Source organism: Amphibalanus amphitrite, unplaced genomic scaffold, assembly GCF_019059575.1.
Source record: "Amphibalanus amphitrite isolate SeventyFive unplaced genomic scaffold, NRLGWU_Aamphi_draft 002058F_arrow, whole genome shotgun sequence".
Classification (NCBI taxonomy): domain Eukaryota; kingdom Metazoa; phylum Arthropoda; class Thecostraca; order Balanomorpha; family Balanidae; genus Amphibalanus; species Amphibalanus amphitrite.
In genome coordinates this window covers 1291-17893 of record NW_024883551.1, presented here as the reverse complement: position 1 = coordinate 17893, position 16603 = coordinate 1291, and the positions used below count along the sequence as shown (strand labels likewise).

The window sequence follows — 16603 nt, the reverse complement described above, 5'->3', positions numbered from 1 at the left end:
CGCTCAGCGACAGGGTCCACTCAGCCGGTATTGGCCGAGAAACGGAGCCAGTGAGACAGACACGTGGCAGAGTACCGAGAAAGAGTAGAAACGGGGCAGCGGGGACACCGCTGGATAATGGGGGAGGGGTGAGGCTGAGTTCCTCCTCCCCTGGTGAGCGCGGTAACAGCAGGTCAGTGTGACGACAAAGATCCTGGATCAGCTCGACGATCAGAACGATCGAGCTGCAAGGAGAGCGAACGGAGGTCTTCAGATGAAAGACCATAGCATCCGTGCTCGCAACACTGCAGATGATTTCCTTCCCGGAATGCACCTGCGGCGTCCACAGTGAACAGAAGACATCACCAAATCGCCGCCGATCGCTCGGTCAGTCAGGCGAAATGTGCCGGTCACGGCAGTGAGGTCCGGCGCTCGTGGAATGTGATGATGCGCCTCTGTCCGCACTGTTCACACCAGCCCATCGCAGGAGCGGAGCTGCCATCTCAGCAGCCAAATGGAATGGACAGCAGGCTCTAATCACCATTCACTGCACGATGGACAAACACTTCAGCCAACAGCCTAAACACTATTTGCCGAGACGAGAGTCATTGGACAACGCCAAACGCCCGAAGCTAAGTACGTTTCATCATCCACTGTTCAGCGATCCAAGGACTTGGTTCGTTCTGCCCCCTCACTATCGCGTTACATCGTTTTGCAAAACAGCACCCTAATTCAGGGCCGTTTGTTCGACCGTGTACCCACGCAAGAATGGCGTCAAACCATTCTGCATTTCAACATTTGCGTCAGTAATGTAGCTCGCTCGCTGAGCGGACCAACATCGGATAGCCTGCGATCACGGAAGTCCACCGGTCCCGGCCACACAAACGGCTCTGGGGCACAGCCGCATTGATTTTGGACGGTGAACGGGGGCCCTCAGCCGAAAGTGCGTCACAGACCAGCGCCGACGAATGGCGACGCACTGCGCATGCGCGCACAGAATGTGGACACGCATGCAAACGCACGCGACACAGCCGAACACGATGTGAACAGGAGGTGAAAGTGTCCGAGCAATGGGAAACGGTGACAGCGGAGGGCTGGTGGGAGCGATGGGCAGAGCAGCGAGGGCAAGTGAGATGGATAGAGGAGGGAGAGACCAGACCAAACCAAAGGGAGGGAGATGCCCCGATAAGCAGCTGAAGGGAAGGGGTGACATGAATGGAGGGGAGCATAACAGATGATGCAGCACTTTGAGCTCTACATCTGAAATGACATCAGACTGCGTAAAAAGATCAAAGCTTGGCTTGATGTAGATGTCTTGCATATTGGTGAGGGCGTAACAATAAATAAGAGTAAAAGCTGAAACACTTGCCAGGGTGAAAACATCATATGAAAGGAAGAGGAAAAAGCAAATGAAAGAGACGAGAGAGAGAGAGAGAGAGAGAGAGAGAGAGGGAGGGAGAGAGAGAGAGAGAGAGAGAGAGAGAGAGAGAGAGAGAGAGAGAGAGAGAGAGAGAGAGAGAGAGAGAGAGAGAGAGAGAGAGAGAGAGAGAGAGAGAGAGAGAGAGAGAGAGAGAGAGAGAGAGAGAGAGAGAGAGAAAGAGAGAGAGAGAGAGAGAGAGAGAGAGAGAGAGAGAGAGAGAGAGAGAGAGAGAGAGAGAGAGAGAGAGGAGGGGGAGCAGAAGAGGAGAAGGGAGAGAGGCATCATACGAAACCCATCTTCCGCATCAGCCGCGTTCCGTTTTTCTCTTTCCCCGTCTCAATGGTCTCATCAGCCCACCGACCGAGGAAGGTGTCTCACAGGGATTCGTGGCGTGCGTCACACTGACATTCACCGTGTCCTCGACACTGTGGACCCCCAACTCCCCTACAACACACCTCCCCCTCCCCAGATCTGGCAGCACGCCGCGGAGAGTTGGCAGCCCACCAGTCGCCTCTCGCTGCCGAGTAGCTCGCTCAATAGACGAAAATGGCGCCCTTTCGACAACGATTACGTCGGCGATATAGCTCGTCATAACTGAAAGGCCTCTGATCCAGCGCTCGTTCAACTTGGCGGCTGAGTGGGCTGTTTCAGTGTGTTTGAGCGAATCGACGCCGGCGGCGCGGCTGCAGGGGTGTGTGACCGGCCGGCGGCCGCTGCAGGGGAGGCCGACCCACCTGCGCCAGAGGAGCCGAGTCGTCGCTGCTGTCCTCGCTGGTGGTGTGGCCCGGGGAGTTGGTCACCTGGCCCGGGGAGCCGCTCTGCGGCGGGCCCATCAGGCCGTGCGCGCCGCCCTGAAACACGACCGGCACCCGTCAGTCACAGGTCGACACGGGACGCGCGCCGCGTCACGCCGCGTGACGGGTCACTCGCCGTGACGACCCGCGCGCGGCGCGAACGGTACTGGGTGGGGCAGCGGGCCGCGACAGGTGCACGTGGGCTCACCCCTTCACCACCGCGTGGTGCACCGCAGTGCAGAGTGCAGTACGATGCAATAACCCGGGCTTGTTTCACTAACAGATAATGTTCAAACGAAAACAACACATGTCGCCATACTAACAACACTGCAGCTGAGCCAGCTCGGTAAATGTCATAGGCTAATAAAATGCAGGACTTCACTTTCAACATTGGATCTTTATTGCCGTGTTCAAGTGATAACTATCCATGTGTCAGAGGTCAGAGACACGGCGCCGTTTGTTTACAAAGAAGTCTTAACCTTTGACCAGTTCTTGCAAAGCCAATGCAACTCTAGCGATCATCCATGCCTCAGTAATCGGATATATTAAACAAAAAACTGGACAACCATTCAGATTTAACAGCGTTAGCCATTGCTTTGGCGAAGAGTTGTGAGCTGTTGCCGCCTTGGAGCTATCCGCTAACACAGTATACATGGCTTTAGCTGACATCCGTTTATGGGAAAGCCGCAAAACATCCTAGAGAGAGATGTCCCTGAACGAATGAAGGACAGACACGGAGCGCCGTCTCCATAGCACGCCTCATGTAACAAATCCTCACTATTAACATCTAATCCGCTTAACTAATGCCAAACCTCGATTGAGCCGCGTTTCTCCAGAAAACCATTGCGCAATGAATAGTAAATGGAGAGTGATCCAGCCGAAGTGCCGGCTGATTTAACACGAGCTTGCAGCGAGTCGTTAGGGACTGTCTGTTAAATGATTAGCGGACAGGTAAGAGATGGCCGGCCGTTCGGCCGGACCGCCGCTCACCTGGTACAGGGGCTGTCGCATCTGCTGCGCCATCATGTCGTGCTGCTGCTGCTGCTGAGAGCGCTGCTGCTGCTGCTGCTGCTGCTGCATGTACATCCCCGGGTGCTGCTGCTGCGGCTGCTGAAACTGCTGCTGCTGCTGCTGCTGCTGCGGGGACGCCTGCTGCGGCGCTCCCTGGTGGTACATGTCCCTGTGGAGAGGTCAGAGGGTCATACATGTGTCCCTGTGGAGAGGTCAGAGGAGCATAGAGGTGTCCCTGTGGGTAAGCAACACCACTGGAGTCCTCAGGGCAGCGCACCATTCAACACACTGACACATCAGCAGTCTCCCACTCAAGCGACCAACTAACATCCTAAACTATTGGTTGTCACACAATTCAACGATTACGCCCACATCTGCAGTCAGTACACCGACACAGGAGTCCGTCCCTTCCTGCACATCTATTCTGTAGCCACTGCCCACGGCCCGGTCCTGCCCGGGGCGCAGTCACAGCGCTCCCGATCCGACGCGCCGCTTACTACGCCACACTCACTACACTCTAACGACCGGAGCCGTTACCGCCGACCGTAAATAATCGGGCCGATTATTATTATAGAGGCCCGACCATCAGCAGGTCGTTCAATCAAGGGACGCGGTTTGTAACGGGCGAACAAACAAAACAGAACACCACGGGACATCGGTGAGCGTCTATGGGGGACGTCCACAACAGGACACTGACGGAGCATCAGCGGATGTCAGCAGATTTTAGCGGATGTCGGCGGGAGTCAACGGAACATCATAACAGCATCCGAGGACACCCAAGGGTAGCGAGGATACCGCGGTTCAGCACTGCGGAAGGGAGCTCTGGATAGTAAGCGGAAAGAAACTCAGGTGCGTGCTCGTAACCAGAAAACAGCGATATCCGCGCGCATGGCTGATGATTTTTCTATGAGATGCGATGGATGATGCGAGACAACGGTACAACGTTACATCCATATCGAGACGGGTTGACCGTAACAGCTGGATGACAGTTTTACTCAGTTGGCCCACGGGTGTTTTAACTCAGCTTTCCGAGTTGACCCGTCACATTTCGCTGACAGCTCAGGACACAGAGTGGCCTCACCAGGTTACATTGACACAACCGAACCAGTTGGCCTGGATCCTGCGCCTCCACCTTTTCCAAGTACCTGCATCCCTCCTCTTCAGATGTCAGACCATCACAGAGAGCAGACTGCATACGACACCATACATGGCGATAATTACCACGGCAACAACAAAGGCAGCGGCCCTTTGATGTCGCCGATTTGGCGTGCCGGCCCCGCCCTCCGGAAGCGTGCCACAAAGACACGGAAATGCGTGTAGCACCGAGAAAGGGCCGCTCGCATTGTGCGCGGACGATCGATGAAGTTCAGCTCCACCTTCCATCCCGCGCGACATGATGCACTCGTCACGGCTCGTGTCAATTTCAGCGCAACACCCTACACCTACCGTGCTTCCAATCCTCAACTATTTAAAACTCCACACCACATCGGCTACACGGCGCACGAATGCAAAAACAGAAACAGACCAACACCAAACACACACATACTTTCGCTCATCAGCGTGTTGTCGTCATTTTCGTGTCGGCATCCATCACCGCATGTTTGTCCGCGTCCGCAGGCCGTCAGTTTAATGCGCCAGCTCTATAATGCCACCTGTCCGCCGGTAATTGATCGACAGCGGCAAACATGGCGAACTGTGTTCAGACGTGGCGCACCGTGTCCGCACACATTGTGCGCCACAATCGCCCTCTGCGCCATTCACCGCGCAGCCGCAGCGCGACGATTGGACGCGGCCAGAGAAGACACAACAGTATGGAGGATGTGCTCACAGACACTCGCGAAAGGACAGAGCTAATTGGCACGATACAATGCGACGGTAGTCGTCACGGACTTGTGCATGTCACACGCACACACACAAAAACACAAAGACACAAAGAAACGGATCGTCGGTGCTCATAGCAGAGATCAATACAAGAGCCGATGACCGGCTGTGTACACATCTCCCGAGAACATCATCTTATCAGCCCCGATGGCGTATCTGTTTCGATGAAGCCGTCATCAGGCGTCATCCTAGAGCTACCATAAGGCGTCATCCCACCGCCGTCACCCGGAGCCCTGCCGCGCCCCGCTGAGCCTGTCACCGCCGTCGAACGGCCCCCATCAGCCACCTCTGGATCAGTCAAGCCATCTCCCACTGGCTCTCCTACATGAAGACGGATCGGCGTCAGAGGCTCTCCGTGAGAGCCCCGCAGACGAGCACCTCCGACAGCGCACGGCTCACAAAGCCATCCGGATCCCGTGTTAGAACCGTGCTGAAATCAATGCGCACCCGCCTGTTTGTCGCGACAGATTGGTGTTTACTGCAGCAGTGGCATTCCTATCGATTTGGCCGCCCGTGCCGCTCACCGACATGTTTTGATAACGCTGTTAGCGGCCGGCAGTGTTCTTTTGGTCCGTTCAGCCAGAGCATCGACGGAAAAGAGTTGGAATTTATAGCCCGACGTGGATGGGCCGACATGAGAAATGAGCCTCTCAAGGCAAGAGCTGAAGAAGAAAACAAACGTTTAGATTACTGAACCCAGGGAAACAGACTGTAAATTGGGTTAAAGTATTCGTCAGAATTACATTCCCGGCCTTCGCCACCCCACCGTGCCCATCCGGCCGCGATTCTGATGCGCTCTGGTGTGGTGCGCGTATGTCTCTCTGTTTACTTGTCTCTGAACGGTGCAGTGTGGTGTCTCGTCTGCCATACAGTGCGGGGAAGCTTTGCGCGTGGCTGCTGCCGCGATGGCCGTGCTCTATAGAGGCTGACGGGAGGGAGACGGATCACGACGCGTCCTCCCCCACCAGCGGCCCGCCCCGCCTCCACCCTCGCCGCTGCGCTGTCCGCCCCACCGCTCAGATTCAGAAAAGAAGGCAGTACCTTCGGGCTCCGGTGGCCAGCGGACCACGGGGGAGCGACATCGGACTGCGGCAGCCTCGTTCAGCACTTGCATGTCGGGAAATGGTCTCCATGTGCCTACACAGTATCGAAATGTCAACTCAGATGAGGTGGTTCGCTTGGTTCTATTTCTGCAGAGAAATCGTTCAGCCAAACAATTACCTATGACGACAAAATACCATGATCGCAGCGTGCATCGCCGTGTATGAAACATCGGGCGCGCGCTGTGCTGCAAACACTGTATTTGAAGTGCACGAGGTCCTGAGATTGGTTTTCACCAGTGCCAATGAAACGTCGTCCGCTCATGCCCTGTCTCGCGGGCTCACGCAGATTGTCAGTGTCCAGTGTCCACTGACTGATCATAGGGGTGAGGCGGGCCGAGAGCAGCCTGCGCAGGAAGTGGTAGAAGTGGCTACTGACCTCGACGGAAGGAAGTCGCCGCAGCGGACAGGAGTCTAACGACGAGACAGTGGAGCAGCCAAGGCAGGAAGTTGACATTACCGAGACTCGTACAAAAGGCACACACTGGTGTCCATGCACGTTTCAAGGCCTTGGTTATATAACTGAATAGGTGAGCCTATTATGTAACTGATGAAGGACATGTGCTCTGTAGCAGATACGAGTATAACACAAAGACGTGGACATCGCAACATCTACGTCATACACGGATCAATGAGTAAGACATCTGTCCAACTGACGCAACAGTCGCTACAAAATAGATATCGAATATGAACAGCCCCTCTGCTTTTATTCACTTATGAATCTCAGCATTGTCTTCCAGGAAGGTATTTGTAGCGACAGAAGCAGAGAGCAGAAAGCGGTTACGTCATCCGGACTCAGTCGGTCAATATTGCCCAACTGACTCGAACAGGCCGCGTCACGCTTGGGACCAGGATAGACGAAAGTACGGAAGCACGACACACACACACACACACACAACCACTGACGTCTTGTCGTGAGTCCACATATGAAAACTATACCCATCTGAGCACTGCCTGCAAGGCACCACTCAGCCCGATTAGGCTTATAATCACCACCATAGCACACAACAGCGTACGGCACAGCAGCCCACCTATCGCCTCGCCACTCACATCGCTCACACCCACAACCTAGTCAATCTCAGGTCCCACAGATGAACGTTAAGCGTCACCCTCACCAGTACTGCCGTAATACTTTGCTTCAAACTCTGTACAGTTGAGCACATGCATAATTATACATACACTCAGTCCGCAGAGTCTCATCAGGGCACCCTATGCCCGCGACAGGGACTCCCGTGCCGAGACCAATGTCCGATGAACCATGTGCTACACATGGCCTACATTCATCACGTGTGATAATACGAGGTGCAACCTCCTGCTGGAGCACTGAACGGATGCCGAGCTATGGAAAGCTGTCCATGTCTGGCATGATTTCACGGGCCACACCTTGGTACTGGACAAGCAAAGATAGCCGAAACAAGATGGGCCCCCAACTTAACTGGGGCTCTGAAATACAGACAACAGCAAACACATTGCACAACATGAATGGTAAACATTCTCTCTGCATGTGGACTAAACGTCAAACCGGGAGTGAGCACCTTTTGCCGAAGCGCAGAAACGACTCGATTCCATCTACCAGGCATAATTTTTGATAAGCGATGTCTTACAGACAAAGAACAGCGATATATTTTTACTCATCTAGCAGATTTTCGCGGCGAGGGCAGACGGCACAGCTCATCATAACACTCGGCAGTGAAGCTCAGCCTCACCCATTTCAGCCAGCTTTATGCGACAAATTTCACACAGGAAGGAAACTTGGCGCCGTGATGGCCAACTGCATTCTAATATCTTGGCCTGTTAGTTTAACAAAGAGCGTGCGATTCACTGTAGTTTGGCCATTAAAACTTCTCGCCGGCTCATTCTGGTTTAACTAGCGCGCCCTTGTTCTGGCGGCCGGTGGTTGAGGTGATCCTATCATGGAACACTCATCAGCCGCCCCAAAGGGTGACATCAAAGTTGAGCGCCACCAGAGAACCGTGTGGCCACCCTTTCGATTACCTCGCGCACGCCAAACAAATGTCCATAAATTTCCAACGACCAATTAGTACCAGAAAAATAAAAACAGCCCTACGTAACGCCGGGGCTCCATAGATCAGCCCCAAACGAACAGACGCGAGTTTAATGAACGGCGCCGCCGTAAATCATCGGAGACTTGACAGCTCACCACCGGAGGTTCCCAAATCACTAACAAAACAGGGGCTTCCAAACTAACCATATTGATTTCTGAATCGTAACGGGAACGCAGAACAACCGGTTCGGGGCTTCAGAATCTTGAGACAACGGAGGACGTTCAAAGGCTTCGGTGCAGAAGGTAGTCAGTCCTACGTCTGTCGTCCGCAACAAATCACACAGTAGGACAGGGCATCACTCACCAGCTTCACGAGTGTCACTAGTCACCAATAAAACCCCGGACATCACCAGTCCCCGCCCACCCTGTTGCCATCAGTCGCCAATCACCCCGGGGTCGTCACCAGTGCACCACTCACCGGTCCTGGAAGTAGACAGGCTGCTGGTGGTGCTGCTGGTGATGCTGCTGGTGCGGGTGGTACCCCACCGACGTCATCGTCTCCACCGTGGACGTCATCGGCATCGACATCTGTAACAGACGGCGGCGTCACCATCACACGGCACGGAGTCTGCGGTCGCGGCCGTAGCGACACAGGGGTGCGATGAGAGGGGGCATCGGAGCCAGCATGCTAAATGGCGAATATATTGGGGTCAAGACTACACGTAAATACGCGACCCAGCCAGGTGAAGATTACCATCATATCCCTTACGACACTTCACACCTTGCCCCGGCGTGTCAACCCTGTCCTGTCCAGAGCCCCATCCCCGGGCGCCTCGCTCACGGTCCCGGTGCGGCTGCTGACGGGTGGCGGCCGTACGGCTGCTGACGGCTGGCGGCCGTATTGATTGGACCGACCGACCGGAGCCACCGCGCCGGCGATGATTTTATATTCCGTTCAATCAGTTACAAATCATGACAACTTTTGTCATCTAACTCCCAAGTTGATCAAAGTTGGGCTGTTGGCGCTAAGTTGGTGCCGATATGCCCCGAGGGCTTATCCCGGGTGGGCCGGCGCCGCGGGAGGGAGGTCGAGTCAGGTCGCACACAGAAAACGCTGCAACACGGTGTCCAAATGTGGCCGAGCACTTAGTCGGCGGTCCGGCCGCAGAAGTTAACTGTCGCCGTACGCATACGGAGAAACGTGAGCCGCCTGGAGAACGGGTAAATGGTGATCCAGTTCGGCCGACAGGTTTCCTCGTCACACCACCGATCTGACGTACACGGGCCTCTTTGTTCGAAATGGAACAAAGCGCAGTGTGCAGAGTGATGTGACCTCGACCAACCGACTCGGTGACACCGCGCCGAGGACGTCCTGTTAATAGCCTATCACACCACTCTTTACAGCCACACCTGTCCAAATTAGACGAGTTTTGTTCAACACGGCCTTCATTTGTCATCATAGGCCAATCTCAGCCACGTCATACTCCTGATTAACGGTTACATTACTTGAAAATCACATTTTAATCGCCCATGAATACGGATTAGCGTCGCTCTAAGTTTATCGGCCCCGATATCCAAACGATTCCTATTCCGTTCGCGAGCCCTCGTGACGTAGACTGGGGCTGGAGGAGAATTCTACTCTGACTCACTCCAGCTAGTGGGAATGGGAAGTGGGTATTTGCCTCTGCAGTAAAGTTAAACAGTTTCCACGAGGAGGAAATTGACTTCAAGTTCAACAAACCGTGGGTCAGCATACCAAAGAAACAGGCCTGATTAGCCATTGCAAGGCATGCAGTTATCCAGCTGTCTTGGTTTCTATGCACTTGCACCACTTAATGTATAATGTTAAGTGAAAGGGAAAGTTGGGCTTAAACATTTCGTCAAAATACTCATGAAAGGCAGCTTGTAAACCTCAATAACTACAGTCGTCAGTCATATTTTAGCAGCACCCAAACGTCATGACACAAAACCCGCAGCCGTTCTGTGCAGTGTTTGGCACAGGCTCTGATGGTATCCTATCCAGTGTCGGGTCTGTCCTGGGGCGTCTGTCCGTTTATCCGCAGCTGTGCTGTCCGATATACCGTCACCTGTGGCGTCCCGTCACCCAGTGACGCAATCACCGTCATGTCTCTCTCTCACCGCGTGTGACACAAGGCGCCGGAGAAAGTTAATCGAGCCTCGGCTACAGAGCGCCGGGCTTTCATTACATTGTTTATGAACGGCAAGCGATGCCGAGAAAACGGTCCTGGAAACAATTGTTGTTTGTCGACGGAAGGAAGCTCTCTACTAGCAGCAAAGTGGGCCAATTCTGAGTCGACATTAAATACCGCGCCACTTCCCACTTACAGCAGTCATCTATGCAGACGGAACTCATAACAACGAAGGAGCTCGTGGAAAGAAAACATTACCGACAAAAGTCTTTGCGTCAGCACGGCAACTTGGCTTCACAACAACATGGGATCATGGCAACTTGATTTCGCTGACGCAAAGTGCTAGGAATCCATTTAGTTTGGTTCATTCGAAAACTGCATGCAATCCGTTTTGCAGAAAGTTCGCGTGGAAACCTAATGATGCGATCATATTAAAGGCTGGAAACAAGTGGATTTTATGAAGGCAATATCAAATGCCGCAAAAATGCATTAAACATTTATGACTCATGCCTACCTTTCCGCATAGCATAACGTCAGACCAATCTCAACTGCCAACTCGAGAATCAGTTCTGATCCGCACTGTTAGGTTCTGCCCACATTTAGCCTGAATTCCGCATTGCATCACATACCAGTGCCGTTCGGAACCCTATTATTACCAGGTTGGTTGCTGAGTCCCAGCGGGTGAAAGTGGTGCTGTACCGGCCTGGGCGGTACACGACTCCTAAACAGGGGGGGGGGGGGGGGGGAGCGGTGGCCGGCGGGCAGAGACGGACAGGCAGGTTGTAAATACACAGGGGCGTGGCTAACAATAGTAATGGACACAGATTTTAAAAGGCATCCATGCGGCCGAAGGGGGCGACACAATCAAATGACCTGAATCGAGGAGAAATCGACACTCGGGAAAGAAACACACATGCCCACCCAGCGTGAAACATGGTCCCACAGCAGCCATCACCATATGATTACGTGATAGCGGCACGACACACGACAGGCCGGGACGGAACCCGGGCCGCCGGCAGGGACAAATGACTACACAAATACGGTAGCTGATGCGATAAATCCAGCGGTGACGCGAGCTGTGACCAGTTCCCATCATCCACTGCCCCACAAAGACACGCTAACTAGCTGAAACTGGCTTCCACTGAATGCGCTGGTCAGGGCGGGGGATGACTAGCAGATTCCAGCTGGATCTGGCCTGATCCGGATAGTCTTGAATGACTTGCTAAGACCTACTTCTTAACCCTCGCCCTGGCAGGGCATTTTTCATAACACGGCCTGGCAGGGCGCGGGGTGGGGGTCGATGCGACCCCCCCCCCTCGCGATTGGCTCCTATGGCACCTAGAAACACCAAATTTGGTAGATAGGTGGGCCCCCTGGAGTTCTCGCCCCTGTGCAAATTTGGTTGCTCTAGGTCAATATTTAGGGGGGTTTTGGGGGTATAAATGTAAAAATTTCGCTAAAAACAGGTCAAAAGTTTTTCGCTTATAACTTTTGATCTAATTAAGATAGAGCAAAAAGAAAAGCACCAGTGAACTCAGCACGTCAAGGCGCGTCGAATGATATACTTTTTAGCTGCTTGCTTAAGAGTACTTAAAGTTTTTCTTAAATTTTAAGTAAACTTAAATTAATAAATTAAGTTCAAGTTAACCAAATTGCATCATATCGCATATCATTCGATTCGGCTGATCACCAGGAACACAATGGTACCATTTTTTAAGCTCTAGCGTCATTATGTGCCAAGTTATTGGCAAAAACGTCATTTGACCTCAGTTGACCTCATTTGACCTGACCCATGGATAAGTACCTACACCAAACCAAGAAGCACCAAGTGACCTGCTGTTAAGTACCGTGGTTTCAAAGCACAAAAGTGATAGAACGAAGCGGATATCTCCAGTATTTTCCGAATTTAGTATTTTCCCATAGGCTTAACATTACGACGTAGTGACCTCTAACTGACCTCAGGTCAGTGACCTCAAAAAAGCCGGACTATATGTTATACAACTCGGTGAACTTAGCACATCCTGAAAGTTTGAGGGAAATCAGTCGAAAACTGTGAGTTGGACAGGTGCAAAAAGAAAATTGAAATTTGACCGTGACCTTGTACCGTTTATTCTGACCTGGTGACCTGACCCAAGGTCACCCGGACCTGAAATTTTCAGGTCATATGTAAAAAGGTTGCCCCATAGGCTGTGCCAAATTTGGCCGTTTTTACGCTATCTTCGAAAAACCTTAGGGGGGGGGGTCGCATCGACCCCCCCCCCCTGCCAGGGCGAGGGTTAAGATGTGCCGAATAATTAAGTGTAAGCTTATTTAGACTAATATACACTTCTCATAAAGTGTAAGCTGTTTGAAAACATTCGAGTTTTGTATCCAGTTGACCTAAGTCTCCGACACAGGCTTCAGCCAGGGCTATGTGAAGCATTAGAGACATTCAATATTCCTGCTCGTAAAATGAGGTGACTTCACACGCCATCGTACCCAAATCCAGTAGTCCGTTTTGACTCGGCCCTCCCAGCAGGCCATGCCGCTCGCACTGGGGGTAGAGCGAGTCGTGACCGAACAGAGCCAGCATTAACCCCACCAACCACCACTCTATCACAAAAGGAACCCGGCGATCGATGCCATAATAAAGACCCGATCATCAGACGATCAATGTTATCCGACAACCTTCTCCCTCCACCGTATACTTAGCCCCTGCCCCAATGATAGCCCAGCGTCCGCCTGGCAACACGGGTCACCCGCCGAAACACAGCCGCCAACAGCACCGAGAGCAGACCTCAATGAACCCCGAACGAGCGGCCTCGCTCGGCCGTGGGCCACTTTCGGCGGCTCTAGAGTGGCCCACTTTCCGCCGGCGTGGCCCTGGGTCGAGTGGCGGGCGGGCTCGCAGAGAGGTTAACACACCTGTAGTGAAGAGGAGTAGAGACCCTGCTGCTGCTGCTGGCTGCCGTGGTCCGACATCAGCGACGGCAGGTCGAACTCCTCGTCACCCAGACTCGGCGGCTGGTACGTCTGTGGGAAACGGACGGCAGACGGGTCAGCAGGGTCACAGGGGTCAGCGGGGGAACCACAGAGGCCAGACCGGCAACCAGGGGTCACCGGGGTCAGGGAGGGGAAGTGGAGGTCACAGGGGCCATCTGAGAGCTAACAGATCGTACACGGATGAGCCGAGGGTCGACTGAGCGCGCTGGTAGGTCGGGGTCGCGTCGGGGACGAAGAGAGCCCGGCCCGTGTTTGTTTGATCGTTTGATGTGTGTTTGTCTGTTTGTCACGACCCAATGGAAAGTTTACTGTCGATCTAGTCGTTGTAAAAGGGCCGTCACTGAGCCGAGTTAACTGGACGCGTTGTCCTGCTGCTTCTTTTTATTCAGATCAGGTTGAAGAACCAGTCATTTTTCGCCTGATAAATACGTGAAACCATGCGTGCTAAAACCAATTTTTCATTACCATAATGACATCGCAAGGAAATCGATTTAATATTGCTGATTGAGTGACTTAATAGACATGCCACTTCTCTAAAAGTTATATCTACTTTTAATAGCGTTCCATAAATCATTATTACGACATTCATCGTCACATTGACTGGGGAAGTTCGGCCGCCCCGCCCTCCATTTCCCGGTCTCACGCCGCCCACACCGGGCCGATCAGCGAAGAGCCTCTATCGCCCGGGCAGCCCCGTCCCCGCCCCGGCTCCAACCACCTGTTCGCGGGTCGGCCGCCGGCGCCGACACCACCTAATTGGAACGGAGCGCCGTCCGACGGGGCCGTAACGGCGACGGGCGGCCGCCGCGCGGCGCGCCGACGACCGCCGCAAATCGTCGGGCGGCCGCCGGCGGCGCAGGCCCCGGGGACCAGCGACGGATGTCGTGTCACGCTAAACGCCGCCGGGGGCCGCCGGGGAGCACTGGGCCGCCGCGGTCGGCCCACCGGTCACGATGGGTGGCGCACTGCTGTGATTATCGCCCGCTGCTCCTCCCCAGCGGAGCCCGGCGACGCTCAGTGCCGTCCACAGGCAGACTTAGTGGCCGCCGCCGAGCCGACAATGTGCCAATCGCGGCCACTTCACTTGGTCGACGGGTCGGCAGGGCTAGAGACGTGATATTTTACTGACGGGAGTTACAGCGGCGGGAGAGGAACGATGGAACAGGACACGAGTTCGATGGGAGATGGTGAGAAAGGAATGGAACACGTGGCTAGCTGTTACACCAAACAATACGGAGTCACACTGCAAGAAAATAACGACCTTCAGAGGGATATAAACTTAGTAAAAGCCAACAAAAAGTTGATCCGCTCAATTAAGAAATTTAGGAAGTGGAGGAGACGATCAGTTGTGCCTGCCATTGACTTTAGCGGCCGGTTGACCCGGTTGCTGCCTTTCGAGGAATAAGGAGACGCACCAGCTATCACGGTCAGCGGGGCTCACCGTCGGCGGCCTAATTGTGAGAACAATCCAATCAGGCCGGCGAATCAGCCCTCTGAGCGGGACGCTCCTGGCTAACCCGATCGAGCGGCCGCAGATCGGCACGGAGCGACTATTACCGGAGGTTGGGCCGACACCACAGAGGAGCACCGGGGGAGCTGAGAGGGCACTGATGGCCAGGCGATGTGCGGTGTGTGACCGTCACTGACGTGACACGTCAGGTCACAGGGCTCTAAACGGGCAGTGATGGCGCCGGAAGTCACACCGTCGCTGATTTTGGAAACGCTGAACGGCTTCACTCAGAACTCAGACTCTGTACTATATCAACGCCGGATGTCCCACACAAGATCAAAGGAACTTCAAGGGACACATCACAAGATATCTTTCATTGATTGTTGAGCGCAATCATTGTTACGGGAAAGGTTCTCTATAAATATGTCCAGACGCCGATACTGGGAAAATGCTTACATAATCCGTTGTCATCAAAGACGTACGATTTGATCTGAGCCCTGAGGCCTCTTTACATTTGACTGCGTCTTCAAAGAGATGTAACAGCAGAGTGCTTTTTTGCTGCAGAGCGTGAAATTCTGAACATAAGAGTAGCTTCTGGAAAATAAAAAACGGCTGAAACAAAATGAAGCCCACTGAATTTTCCTTTCACACAACTATGCCGCACAGGCATCTCTACCACCCATTATCTATAGGTTCGGCAGTCTGATTAACTACATGATCATCCTAATTAATCGTCGCGTACTAGATATATATCACAGTAGTTCCGGCGGCGAAGGTGGATCGTCGCTGCTGCGCCGCGACTGTCGCCGTCGCTCGGTGGCGGATTGCGGCGCCCGATCGGGCGGCACCTGCCCGCCCGTGCTCCACTTCCCCAAAGTGCATTCGGAACAACAAACAGGGCGTCATTACTGCCTGGCCGCGCTCATTCTGGCGTCTTTACGCCCCAGTTGGTCCTATTTATTGGATTATTGTTTAAGCTGAACCCGTTTAACTTTCGGTCTTACTCGGCGAAATTTCCCACCGGAGCCGTGCCAGTTCGTCCGCCTTTTAATATTGTCGAGTCAGATCAAAATAAAGGCACCGGCTTTACCATTTACATGAGACGGAGACGGGACCCTCCTGCGAACGTGCCAGCAGGAACGGGAGAGTGTGAGGGAAAAGGCAGAGAAATGCTCCCAGAGAGTGGTGTCCGGCGGGTGAATTGGCGATAATAAAGCGAAGATGATTCATGCGTTTGAAGGATGCTAACGTGCTTAATAATAATTGTGTGACCAACACGGCAGAAAACTGTGTTTGAAAGAGAGCTCCTATATAATTTGACAATTGAGCGTGGGAAAGGCAGCAAGCCCGCAGCAAAACCAGAGCAGCACTGCACAATAAGTTGGCGCTCTGCAAATAGTCGCATCGCCTACAGCCCTACGGTCCCGTTTGACCAATTCATGTGCCTCTTTCCACAAGATCTACATAAACATCAGTTCGATGCCTGTGAGACCGTGGGCCAAGTATGAAACCCACCTCAGCAGCGGCACGACACTCCGGTCCAGCGCTGTCTCAATGGGGGCGTAGAGGTCCGAGCTCCCAGAACTATATCTGCGTGCGGCAGATTAATCGATCCCGTGCCGATAGCCGTCTCACCAGAGAGGACCTGAACCTGAGGTCCCCAAAATCCTTTCCCTTACACAGTTGAAAGCGCCGGCGCAGTTATCAGGTGAAGTATCGAAAACGGCCCCATTCGCTTGGACGAATATGGCGAGACGAAAGCCAAAGTGAGTGTGCCGAGAATCGATTTCGGTGTAGATTGACTGACATATGTCACGTTTATGGTCAGTCA

General features: G+C 53.5%; 1 protein-coding gene across 1 annotated transcript in view; it reads right to left on the bottom strand.

Annotated features, from left to right (window-relative positions):
* Positions 1-13352, bottom strand: part of LOC122376222 (TOX high mobility group box family member 4-B-like) — a gene marked incomplete at its 5' end in the record, with an annotated part of 31636 nt that extends 18284 nt beyond the window's left edge. The window contains 4 exons of the mRNA XM_043356007.1: positions 2134-2250; positions 3184-3373; positions 8669-8778; positions 13245-13352. Coding sequence (XP_043211942.1) covers positions 2134-2250; positions 3184-3373; positions 8669-8778; positions 13245-13352 — 525 coding nt within the window. The remainder of the gene's footprint in view (positions 1-2133; positions 2251-3183; positions 3374-8668; positions 8779-13244) is intronic.
* Between the last annotated feature and the right edge of the window lie 3251 nt (positions 13353-16603).